Source organism: Moschus berezovskii, chromosome 20, assembly GCF_049115385.1.
Source record: "Moschus berezovskii isolate FMDL1 chromosome 20, NW_MosBer_1.0, whole genome shotgun sequence".
Taxonomy (NCBI): domain Eukaryota; kingdom Metazoa; phylum Chordata; class Mammalia; order Artiodactyla; family Moschidae; genus Moschus; species Moschus berezovskii.
In genome coordinates this window covers 46,763,598-46,775,803 of record NC_142479.1, presented here as the reverse complement: position 1 = coordinate 46,775,803, position 12,206 = coordinate 46,763,598, and the positions used below count along the sequence as shown (strand labels likewise).

Here is a 12,206-nt window from a genome sequence, read left to right as displayed (position 1 = left end):
GGTGTCCATAGCGTGCAGCCACCTGCAGACCAGCAGGGCACGGTCTTCCAACGCCAGTCTCTGGACCAGCCCCTTGTAGTTGAGTGCATGGGTGACTGACCCTGGCCCTCTTAGCTGTCTGCATCCCAGCACCACCCCCTCTTTTCTTTTCCTCATTTTGACAGAGTTGGGGAAAGGGGGTTGCTGTTTGTTGAGTGGTGGATAAAATGATGCAAAAGCAGCCGCTATCTACAGGAGACCGATGGGCATGGAGCCCCCTCGCCAACTGCCTCCTCCCCTCGGAGGGCTCCAGGAGGCCAGCAGCACAGCGGCGCTGACCCCTTCCTGCTGCACCACACCTCGTGGCGGGGAGGGGGCTGTCTGCCATCTGCCTCTCACCCCTCAGACCATGGGCCCCTCCAGCCTAGCTGACCCAGGTCTCTGGAACTACTGGTCCTCACATCCCAGAAGCTGCACGGGAGTGGGGACAGCAGGCATGGCTTCAGAAGTCAGGGAACGGAGCTGAGAGCTTAGCTTTGCTGCCTGTGGGAATTCAGCAGGTTATTCCTGAAAGTGGGGTCATGGCTCCCTTCCTGGGCGGGGTGCCTTAGGGAACTAACAGAGCAGCAGGCCCACAGGCAGTGCCCTGAAGTGCCCAGGATAGTGGAGTGCTCGGATGGGGCACCACATCCTCCTGGTGGGTGGACCTCAAGGGGAGGCTCTGGTCTGGTGGCTTAGTAGGGTTTGGCTGCTCTGCCGGGGAGTCCTTGGAGGAGGCAGCTTGGTGGGCTTCATGAAGCGCTTTCCAAACATTTGCAGAGTCCAGAAGCCCCACCCCCCATTCCAACATCCTTCAAAGAGCCCCCTCCCCTGGGACCCCAGCCTCAGCAAAGGGGCCTGGCTGTCTGCCTGCCTCTCTGTTGGGCCTATAGAGTGGCGTGTCGGACCTAAGGGACTCTCCCTTGGCTGCCGGTGAGCAGGGAGGGCTGCACAGCATTTATGGGGGTGTTGCCTACACACAGAGGACGGGGGGCTGCCTTGTTCTCTGTAATTCCTTTTGCCACTGGATGGGCTCCTCTGCCCCAAGCAGACCTCCCCCAGCAACTGACCCAAGGGCTCTCCCTGTCCCAGAGGCCTGGGGGCACTGGGCGGTCTTGTTTTGGGGCCTCCTTGGAAACTCATCCCACCCATATTCAAGCCAAGCCCTTGGGACTCAAAATAGACCCCACAGAATTGAGGGGGTTGGGTTTTAAAGCTTTCCCCCTTGCAGCTAAAACTCAGAAAACCAGGTCACAAAACCACCCCAGGTTAGCAGGTAGGATGTGCCTGCAGCCCCAGAGCCAGCTGGGGTACAGAAGCTCCCTTCTCGCCCTTCCCTCCCTCCCCAGCCCCAGCGGAGCTGCAGGAAGCTCCTGCCTACACTGTCAGGCCCATCTTCCTGACTTGAAGCCTGACCCTGGGGGCGAAGAGGCTGTGGACCCAGTGAGTTCTCTCTGAGGCTGCTCAGGGCACAGCAGGCAGCCAGGAGTGGACTCCCTACGGTGGGGCAGGCCTGAGCCGGCTTCTGGGGCCTCAGAGGTTACAGAGGGGACACTGGAACCCCCTTTCCTCGTTGTGCTCCAGGGGGCCTTCCTCTAAAGTGGGAATTCTCAGTGAGGGCCATCCACGCTGCTGCAGCGTCCATCTGGAAGAACTTCCTGTGGGTGGCCCACAGGCAGGTCCTGGCTTTTTTGAGCCTCCCATTCTCTGTAACAGGGCAGGAGGGTCAAAGCAGTGAGTATGCAGAAGAGGGGAGCAAACCCCATGGCCAAGGCTGCCCCTGCCCCCCTGGGCCCCGCAGTGCCTGCAGGGGGACCACAGAGACTTCTGCTCTTTGCCAGAAGGAAGGGCTGAGGCCCTGGCTCATCTGCTACCAAACACCTTTGGGGGCTGCTGGTTTTGTGCCTGGGGTGGGCTCTGGGGCTCAATGCATCCCCTTGCAGGGCAGGGAGACCCGTCGCTGAGGTAGAGAAGCCCTGGGGCACGGGATGGGCAGGCCAGCTTGCAGGAGTCACCATGGGAGGTGATCTGGAGCTCCGGACTGACTTCCTCCCTCCCTCCTTTTCCCTCTTCCTTTGCTTCCCATTTGGCTAGAATTTCAGAGATGTGCCTTGACCTAGTGTCTGGGGGAGGGGGAGGGGGAAGCAGGGTTGGGGAGGCCGGGCTGGACCAGGAGTGAAGGAGTGTTGGTGGGTGCTCCCCTGACCCCCAGCTGGTGCCCTCCTGCTCCCTCCTCCCCTCCTAGGTTCAGAGGTCACCATCTACCTCCTGATGTTGCCCACCCCAGCTCTCTGCCTGCCTCTTTCCCGCCTGTCCTTTGCTGGTGCTCTTGAAAAGTAATCATAATCACAACAATTAATAACAGAGCCCAAGGCGGCTCTTAAAGAAGCCGAGCCCCACTTTGTCCCGGTGGTGCTGGTGGGACAGGGCCTGGCGGCAGCCTTTGTTTCTGCACGGGTGGGGGGCCCCTCCCCCGCCAGGCTGGGGGGCGGTGCTGGGGTGAGCGTTCTGCTGCCTTCTCCATCAGGCGCGGGGCTTCTCGTATTTTAATTGAACTGTCTTTTCTTCGAGATAGATGCTCTCACCGCGTCCAGCTGCTCCTGTGTATCGGAAAACCCGCTGTAACACGGCTCGGCGACATTAAAAGATGCGGCAGCTGGACTGATTAAACAGGGAGGGGGCGCTGGTCAGAGCACGCTCTCTTTTTAAATAATGTTTCTGGTAATGCATTTTGGGGGAATGTGAAAAAAGTATATTAAAAAAAGCTGTAGAAATGTTAATGATATCCACAGGACACTCAGCGGGAAATGAGTGCGATCTGGGACTAATAAAAGCCGGGATGTAATTTGTGCAGATAGACGAGGCGAAGCCTCCTGAGCCAGCCTGGGTGTGCGAGTTCCGGGCTTGTAATGTGGCCGGGGAGGGCAGGGCAGGGTCCAGGGGCCCAGCCGACCCTGTCTGCCTGCGGGGGATACCCTGAGCAGAGGCGTCTCCACCTGCCTCTGACAGCCTAGGCAGCAGGGGGCCGCCTGCTAGTGCTGCCTGAGAGTGGCAGGGGGCACCCGCCTGGGAGCCCGGTGTTGGGGCTCTGAGGCTGCCCACCTGCAGGAGCCGCCGTTAGAACCAGCACTGCCTCCAGCTCTGGGTCACAGCAGGCACTCCTGTCGTGTTTGATCCAAGCCACGGGATGGACTGAAGTGGGTCAGAGGGGGGCCTCCACATCAGGGCTCCTGTGATGAGCCACAGAGAGGCCATGGCCCTGGAGTGGGGCCCTGTGGTGGGCTTGGGGCCCTGGGGCTGAACCAGCCAACCTCCAAGGGGAGGGAGGGGCCTGGGCTGGGCTGATGGGGCTCCTCGGGGGCCGTCCGGCTGCCCTAGGCTGGACCTGCTCAACTCGGGCCCCTCCCAGATCAGCTGCCCCCTGACCCCCACAACTAAATGAGGAGGTGAGAGCTGGGTGGAGAAGGGGTGACTGAGACCCCTGGGGGAATGCTGCTTCCCTTTCGCATCTGCGTGTCTGCCCCGCTTCTCTGTGCCCCCTTATTTTCCATGCCTCACACAGCCCTGGAGGCTCGGAGCACACGCCAGGCCACCCCTTCCTCTTGGGTTTGGAATGGGCCCTGAAAAATCCCCTGTGCCCTCCTGGGGCCCTGGGCCCTGCAGGTGAGCGAGGTGTGGGTAAACCCAGCGGCCAGGACGCAGGCTGCCACCAGCCCTTGCTGTGTCTCCCCCTGAGCCAGGGGTGTCCTTGCTCCTTCCTCCCTCCTCGAAGGGTCTTGGGGGATGGGAGGGGGGCCACTAGCCTGGACACTACAGCCAGCCTGTTTTGTGACCCCATGGTTCTGCCCTGAAGGGCCCCCCGAGCCCCACCCTGGGGTCATTTCCTGACCCAGGATCTTGCTTTGGTGCAGGCTGGACCCCTTGCGTGCCTGGCCCCAAAAATCATAAACAGATGGGCTCTCGGCCTGGCCCTGACCCAGTACAGGCAGGCGGGGCTGACCTGGAGGCCCAGGCGCCTCGGGCAGAGGGACTGCAGCTCTGCCCATCACTGCCTCGTCAGGGCCGCACAGCCTGTTTACGTGCCTGTGACACCAACACAGGAGGCAGGGCCACTGCCCGCGCTCCTCGGAGGGACAGCTTATGCCCACAGTGGCTTGGCAGCCCCTCATCAGCATCTGCCAGAAGGAACAGACAGCTTCCAGAGGGCACAGCAGTGATGGAGAAGGGGAGAGAGAGAGAGAGAGTGTGTGTGTGTGTGTGTGTGTGTGTAATAAGCACGGGGTGTGTATGTGTAATAAGCACGGGGTGTGTATGTGTAATAAGCACGGGGTGTGTGTGTGTGTGTAATGATAGACAAGGAGAGTGTGTGTGCAGTGATAAAGGGGTGTGTGTAATAGACAAGAGTGTGTGCAGTGATGAAGAAGGGGGATGTGTGTGTGTGTGTGTGTGTGTGATGACACAAGGAGAATGTGTGTGTGCAGTGATGAAGAAGGGGGATGTGTGTGTGTGTATGCAGTGATGGAGAAGGTTTGTGTGTGCGTGCACGCATGCTCACGTGCATAGACTCCAGGCCTCAGTGAGTGGTTTCTGGGGCAGGGCAGGCCATCCCCCGTGCCACGCACACATGCGCACACACACACACACACACACACTCATGAGCTGGGTCACGCCTGAACACTGCTGCGCTGGGGCTAGATTACCGGATCCAGCAGCCCCAGGGGACAGGGGAGCGGGAATGGCTAAACGATTCTGAGCCGGCAGGGAGGGGGAGGGGGAACTGGTGGCAGGAGGGGGGGCAGCTCCCCAGTGACCTGGCGCTGGGCAGCCGGGCTACACCTCCCGGTCCCCGTCAGAGCGGGAATTACAGAGCTCACAGCCCTGACACAGAAGTTGTCAATATGTGCACAGCTGGTGGGGCGGCTGCAGGAGGGGGCAGGGCGGGAGAGGGCTGGCTTTCCAAGGGAAGGAAATGGCCCGTCTGAACCCCGCCCGCTCTGCCCTCCTCTCCCTGCCCTCCCTCTCGCCCTTTCTCTTTTCACAGATAACCAGCCCAAGTCATGCAGTCTTTTCGAGAAAGGTGTGGTTTCCATGGCAAACAGCAGACCTACCAGCAGACCTCACAGGAGACGTCGCGCCTGGAGAACTACAGGCAGCCAAGCCAGGCCGGGCTGAGCTGCGACCGGCAGCGTCTGCTGACCAAGGACTACTACGGCCCACAGCCCTTCCCCGGTTACGAGGGCGGCGCGGGTGCGCCCACCACCACGCGCGCTGGCAAAGGCCTGTCCTCGCCGCAGGCCCCGCAGGGGAGGCCGGCCTTCGCGGGCTACACCGTTCAGGACGGCAGCCCCTACCCAGGCCGGTACTCAGGCGAGGAGGGCCTGCAGGCCTGGGGGAGCCCCCAGCCACCACCCCCTCAGCCGCAGCCCCTGCCAGGCGGAGTGGGCAAATATGACGAGAACCTGATGAAAAAGACGGTGGTGCCCCCCAGCCGGCAGTACCCAGAGCAGGGTGCCCAGCTGCCCTTCCGGACTCATGCCCTCCACGTCCAGCAGCAACTGCCGCAGCCCCCACCATCCCTGGCATACCCCAAGCTCCAGAGGCAGAAACCCCAGAGTGACCTTGCCTCCCCCCTGCCCTTCTCCCAGGGCGGCCACTTCCCCCAGCAGTCCCAGTCCTTCCCTGCCTCCTCTACCTACTCCTCCAGCGGCCAGGCTGGTGGGCAGGGGGCCCACTCCTACAAGAGCTGCACAGCCCCCTCCGCCCAGCCCCACGACAGGCCGCTGACCACCAACGCCAGCCTGGCCCCTGGCCAGCGGGTCCCAAACCTTCACGCCTACCAGTCCAGCCGCCTCAGCTATGACTCACAGAAGCAGCAGCAGCAGCAGGCCCTCCAGAGCCGTCACCATGCCCAGGAAAGCCTGCACTACCAAAACCTCGCCAAGTACCAACACTACGGGCAGCAAGGCCCAGGCTACTGTCAGCCGGACGCGACCGTCAGGACCCCAGAGCAGTACTACCAGACCTTCAGTCCCGGCTCCGGCCACTCGCCCGCCCGCTCCGTGGGCCGCTCACCCTCCTACAGCTCCACCCCGTCGCCACTGATGCCCAACCTGGAGAACTTTGCCTACAACCAGCAGCCACTTGGCCCTGGGGCCTTCCCCGCCGGCCTCACCGACCACAGCCACTTCATGCCCCTGCTCAACCCCTCCCCAACGGATGCTGCTGGCTCTGTGGACACCCAGGCCACCAACTGCAAGGCCCTGCAGAAGGACAAGCTTCCTGAGAGCCTGCTGTCGGACCTCAGCCTGCATAGCCTCACGGCCCTGACCTCCCAGGTGGAGAACATCTCCAACACCGTGCAGCAGCTACTGCTGTCCAAGGCGGCCGGGCCTCAGAAGAAGGGCCTCAAGAGCCTGGTGGCCCGGACCCCAGAGCAGCACAAAAGCCAGCACTGCAGCCCCGAGGGCAGCGGCTACTCGGCTGAGCCAGCGGGCACACCGCTATCGGAGCCGCTGAGCAGCACACCGCAGTCCACACACGCTGAGCCGCCCGAGGCCGACTACCTGAGCGGCTCTGAGGACCCGCTGGAGCGCAGTTTCCTCTACTGCAGCCAGGCCCGCGGCAGCCCTGCCAGGGTCCACGGTGGCTCCAAGGCCAAGCCCGAGTCCGTGTCCACCTGCTCCGTGACCTCGCCGGACGACATGTCCACCAAGTCTGATGACTCCTTCCAGAGCCTGCACAGCAGCCTGCCCCTTGACAGCTTCTCCAAGCTTGTGGCCAGCGAGCGGGACTGCCCGCGGCTGCTGCTCAGCGCCCTGGCACAGGAAGACTTGGCCTCCGAGATCCTGGGGCTGCAGGAGGCCATCAGTGAGAAGGCCGACAAGGCCTGGGCCGAGGCGCCGGGCCTGGCCAAAGACACTGGCAAGCCGCCCTTCTCTCTGGAGAACCACAGCGCCTGCCTGGACCCTGTGGCCAAGGGTGCGTGGCCACGGTCAGGGGAGCCGGAGGCTCTGCCTGAGGCCCTGCAGCTGGACAAGGGCAGCAGTGCCAAGGACTTCAGTCCGGGGCTATTTGAAGACCCCTCTGTGGGCTTCACCACCCCTGACCCCAAGAAGACAGCTGGTCCCCTCTCCTTCGGCGCCAAGCCCACCCTGGGGGCCGCGGCCTCAGATCCCACCGTGGCTTTTGACTGCTTCCCAGACACAACCTCTGCTGGCTCAGCGGATGGTGCCCACCCCTTTGCCTGGCCCGAGGAGAACCTGGGGGATGCCTGTCCTCGGTGGGGGCTGCACCCCAGCGAGCTCACCAAGGGTCTGGAGCAGGGCGGAAAGGCCACTGACAGTGCCGGCCAGGAGGACGCCCGAGAGGCTTCGGCCTGCCTGGGCTTCCAGGAGGAGGCGCCCCCCGGGGAGAAGGCTGCGGTGCCCCGGGACTCCCAGCAGGAGGCGGCGGGCGGGGTGAAGGAGGAAGCAGGCGGGCTGCTGCAGTGCCCCGAGGTGGGCAAGGCCGACCGCTGGCTGGAGGACAGCCGGCACTGCTGCTCGGCCGCCGACTTTGGGGACCTCCCACTGCTGCCGGCACCAGGCCGGAAGGAGGACCTTGAGGCCGAGGAGTACTCGTCCCTGTGTGAGCTCCTGGGCAGCCCCGAGCAGAGGCCAGGCCTGCAGGATGCGCTGTCGCCCAAGGCCCCGCTGCTGTGTGGCAAGGAGGAGGTGGAGGAGGTGCTGGACCCCAAGGCCGGCTGGGGCTCCCCGTGCCCCCTCTCCGGGGACTCAGTCATCTTGCTGGGCCCCACTGTGGGTGCCGAGTCCAAGGTCCAGAGCTGGTTTGAGTCCTCCCTGTCCCATATGAAGCCAGAGGAAGAGGGGCCCGAGGGGGTGCTGGCCCCAGGGGATTCCGCTGCCGTGACCCCGGAGGCCTCCCTGGCACAAAAGCCGAACAAGCCTGCTGTGCCCGAGGCCCCCATTGCCAAGAAAGAGCCTGTGCCTCGCGGCAAAAGCTTGAGGAGCCGGCGGGTGCACCGGGGGCTGCCTGAGGCCGAGGACTCCCCATGCAGGGCACCAGCGCTGCCCAAAGACCTGCTGCTCCCTGAATCGTGCACGGGGCCCCCCCAGGGACAGATGGAGGGAGCGGGGGCCCCGGGCCGGGGGATCTCAGAAGGACTTCCCAGGATGTGCACCCGCTCCTTCACGGCCTTGAGCGAGCCCCGCACACCTGGACCCCCAGGCCTGCCCACCACCCCTGCCCCCCCAGACAAGCTGGGGGGCAAGCAGCGAGCCGCCTTCAAGTCAGGCAAGCGGGTGGGGAAGCCCTCACCAAAGGCCGCGTCCAGCCCCAGCAACCCAGCCGCCCTGCCCGTGGCCTCTGACAGCAGCCCCATGGGCTCCAAGACCAAGGAGACGGACTCGCTGGACGCACCGGGCAAAGACCAGCGGTCCATGATCCTCCGGTCCCGCAGCAGGGCCCAGGAGGCCTTCCACTCCAAGCGCAGGCGGCCCTCGGAGAGCCGACTACCAAACTGCCGCGCCACCAAGAAGCTGCTCGCCAACAACCACCTGCCCACCACGTTCAAAGTCACTGGCAGCCCCCAAAAGGAGGGGAGGGCTGGCCAGCGGGCAAGGGTCCCCAAGCCTGGCGCCAGCGGCAAGCTCTCAGATCGACCCCTCCACGCCCTCAAAAGGAAGTCTGCCTTCATGGCTCCCGTCCCCACCAAGAAGCGCAACCTGGTCTTACGCAGTGGCGGCCTTGGGGGAGACGTGAAGGAGGAGGGGGCCGAGGGCTCCCCTACCCTCTTCAAGAGGATGACGTCTCCCAAGAAGGCGAAACCCACCAAGGGCAATGGCGAGCCCACGGCAAAGCCACCACCCCTGGAGACCCCGGACACTGGCTTGAAGCTGGCCTCACGGGCATCCTTCCAGGGGGCCATGAAGACCAAGGTGCTGCCACCCCGAAAAGGCCGAGGCTTGAAGCTAGAGGCCATTGTGCAGAAGATCACCTCACCCAGCCTGAAGAAGTTTGCGTGCAGAGCACCAGGGGCCCCTCCTGGGAATCCCGTGAGTCCATCCCTCCCCGAGAAGGAACGTGGGCTCAAGAGCGCTGGGGGCAGCCTTCTGGGGGCAGAGGAAGGTCTCTTAAATGTGAGCCCCGGGCAGAAGTTCCCGGCAGCTCTGGGGGCCGAGCCATTGTGCAGAAATCCAACCAATAGATCCTTAAAAGGCAAACTCGTGAACAGTAAGAAACTGTCCTTGACCGATGGTTTCAAAACGGAGGCCTTCACGTCCCCAGAGGCCCTGCTGCCCGGGGGCACTGCCCTGGCGCCTAAGAAGAGAAGCCGGAAAGGCAGAGCTGGGGCCCTTGGACTCCCCAAAGGCTCCCTGGAGAAAAGGCCCCACCTCAGCCCAGCTCTGCTGCTGAGTCCCCGAGACAGGGCCAATGGCACACAGGGGGGCAGTGAGGACAGCTCTGGCGTAGGAGGCAAGAAGCCAAAGACGGAGGAGCTGGGCCTGGCTGCCCAGCCCCCAGAGGGCCGGCCCTGCCAGCCCCAGACGAGGGCACAGAAGCAGCCGGGCCATGCCAACTATAGCAGCTATTCCAAGCGGAAGCGCCTCACGCGGGGCCGGGCCAAGAGCACCACCTCCTCACCCTGTAAGGGGCGTGCGAAGCGGCGGCGGCAGCAGCAGGTGCTGCCCCTGGATCCCGCTGAGCCTGAAATCCGCCTCAAGTACATTTCCTCCTGCAAGCGGCTGCGGGCAGACAGCCGCACCCCCGCCTTCTCACCCTTCGTGCGGGTAGAGAAGCGGGGTGCATTCACCACCGTATGCACCGTGGTCAACTCCCCAGGAGAGGAGCCCCAGCCCCAGAGGAAGCCTTCATCCTCCTCCTCCTCCTCATCCTGCTCCTTCTCCTTGGACGCGGCCGGGGCCTCCTTAGCCACGCTCCCTGGAGGCTCCGTCCCACAGCCTCGGCCCTCCCTGCCCCTCTCCTCCACCATGCACCTGGGGCCTGTGGTTTCCAAGGCCCTGAGTACCTCTTGCCTTGTTTGCTGCCTCTGCCAAAACCCGGCCAACTTCAAGGACCTCGGGGACCTCTGTGGGCCCTACTACCCTGAACACTGCCTCCCCAAAAAGAAGCCAAAACTCAAGGAGAAGGTGCGGCTGGAGAGCACCTGTGAGGAGGCCTCGCTGCCTCTTGAGAGGACACTCAAAGGCCTCGAGTGCCCCGCTGCCGCATCTGCTGCTGCCATCACCACCACTGGGAAGCCCCCCAGGCCTGATGGCCCAGCCGATCCGGCCAAGCAGGGCTCTCTGCGCACCAGTGCCCGGGGCCTGTCCCGGCGGCTGCAGAGTTGCTACTGCTGTGACGGTCGGGGGGATGGCAGTGAGGAGGCAGCCCCAGCCGACAAGAGCCGCAAGCACGAGTGCAGCAAGGAGCCGCCGGCTGAGCCTGGTGGGGACACCCAGGAGCACTGGGTGCATGAGGCCTGCGCTGTGTGGACAGGCGGGGTCTACCTGGTGGCCGGGAAGCTCTTTGGGCTGCAGGAGGCCATGAAGGTGGCCCTGGACATGGTAAGAGGCCAGTCCCACCGGGTGGGGTCCTCGGGTTCTACAGGCAGGCAGGCCTTCTTTCCAGTGCTGTGGTGTGGGCCAAAGAGACTAACTCACAAATGAGTCCGGGGGCTTAGCCAGAGAGCGGAGACACCCCCAGGCCAAGGCAGGACACAGTTGCCCACCCTGTCCTAGACCTCCCTGCTGCCTGCTCAGCCTGTACCTACCACACACTTAACTGACCCCTTCTAGCTGCAGCCCCCGCACCCTCCCAACACCCATCTCCCGTAATCAGCTGAGACGCTGAGTCCCCAGATGACAAGGGGCCTCAGAACTGCCTGCCTCTTATGATCTGAGGTGGATCAGGGCCTCGGAGAAAGAGCCCCTCCAACAACAGGTGGCTGGATGGTCAGCCCTTGTGGGTAGGATGGTTCAGGAGTCTTTCCTGCAAGGCCCTGAAACATCCCAGAGGAACTGCAGTTGCTGTGTGCCTCTGGCCACGTAGCCTAACTTCTCTGTGCCTCCGTTTCTTCATCTCTAAAGTGGGCATAACAGTCTCATCAAGATGTTGCAGCTGTGCCTGGCCTGCCCACGAGCCCGTGACTTAGCTGCTGGGGCCGTGGCAGTGGCAGCTCTCCGACGATACTAGCATGTCGCATCCCAGCAGTGACTGTCACTCTGGTTGCTATAGCTCTCTTGCTCCACGAGCGCCCTGCTGTGGACCATGCTCCTGTCCCCTCGCCACACTGCTGTCCAGTGTCTCCGGGGCAGGCACCCACCATGCCACCCTCCAGCTCACTGCCCTGCACCCTTCCTGCCTGCCCACCTGCTCCCTCTTGGTCCCCACTCCCCCAGCCCCGACGAGTAGCCCTGTGCTGGCTGTCACCAGGGAGACGACTTTGCTGTCCACATCTCCCTGTTTCCTGATCCTCTGCTACCAGGATGTGGTCCAGGACCTCTCCATGCCGGGGCAACCCTCTGCCAGCCTCCACCCCGATGGAGGGAGGCCCCCCTCTCTGGCCTGACAGCCCGGGGCCCCTGCGCTTCCCTGCTCAGTTCTCCTTTCCTCCTCTCCTGTTTTTGCTTCTCTCATCACTGTCTGGTTCCCAGCTTCCTTGAAATAGGTTCAGGTGTTCCCCGCCATTGAACGATAACGCCCACACTCAGATCCCCTCCAGAAAGCGCCAGGTGGCCTACCCCTGAGGTACACATCCTCGAAGCCCCAGCCCGGCTGTGCTGCTTCTGCACCTTGTCTGAGCTTGGGTGGGGACCAACCCTGGTCCTTCTTCAGTTGCCTGTTCTGGGCACTTTGGTCTGACCTCACTGACGTCACTGGCCTCCTGCTGGACTGAGGCAGACACGGGAGGTCTGAGTGGCCTTGTGCTTTCCTAGTGTCACATGGCTATTAAGTACTGGAGCACTTGGCCTGGTGGTCCCATCTCTGCCCGCTGTGCCACCCTCCATAACGGGTCACGAGGCCTCCCACCCTGGGAGTGCCCTAGGAGGTTGGAGCTGGGGGGAGGGATGTTCACTGGTCACCAGCAACACTGTCTGCTCCAGTTACTCAAGGGTCAGAAGAGCCTCCCTGCTCGAGAGAGGGTCCTGGGCTGAGCTGGGCTGGCTGGGACTAGCAGCCAGACAATT

At 63.3% G+C, this 12,206-nt stretch overlaps 1 protein-coding gene across 2 annotated transcripts in view; it reads left to right on the top strand.

Moving 5' to 3' along the window:
• The window catches only part of RAI1 (retinoic acid induced 1), a 97,292-nt gene that overhangs the window by 80,044 nt on the left and 5,042 nt on the right, over positions 1-12,206 (top strand). For both annotated transcript variants that reach the window (XM_088828953.1, XM_055407465.2), the window contains one exon: positions 5,060-10,583. In XM_088828953.1, the coding sequence (XP_088685079.1) occupies positions 5,076-10,583 (5,508 nt within the window). In that variant the 5' untranslated portion in view covers positions 5,060-5,075. The remainder of the gene's footprint in view (positions 1-5,059; positions 10,584-12,206) is intronic.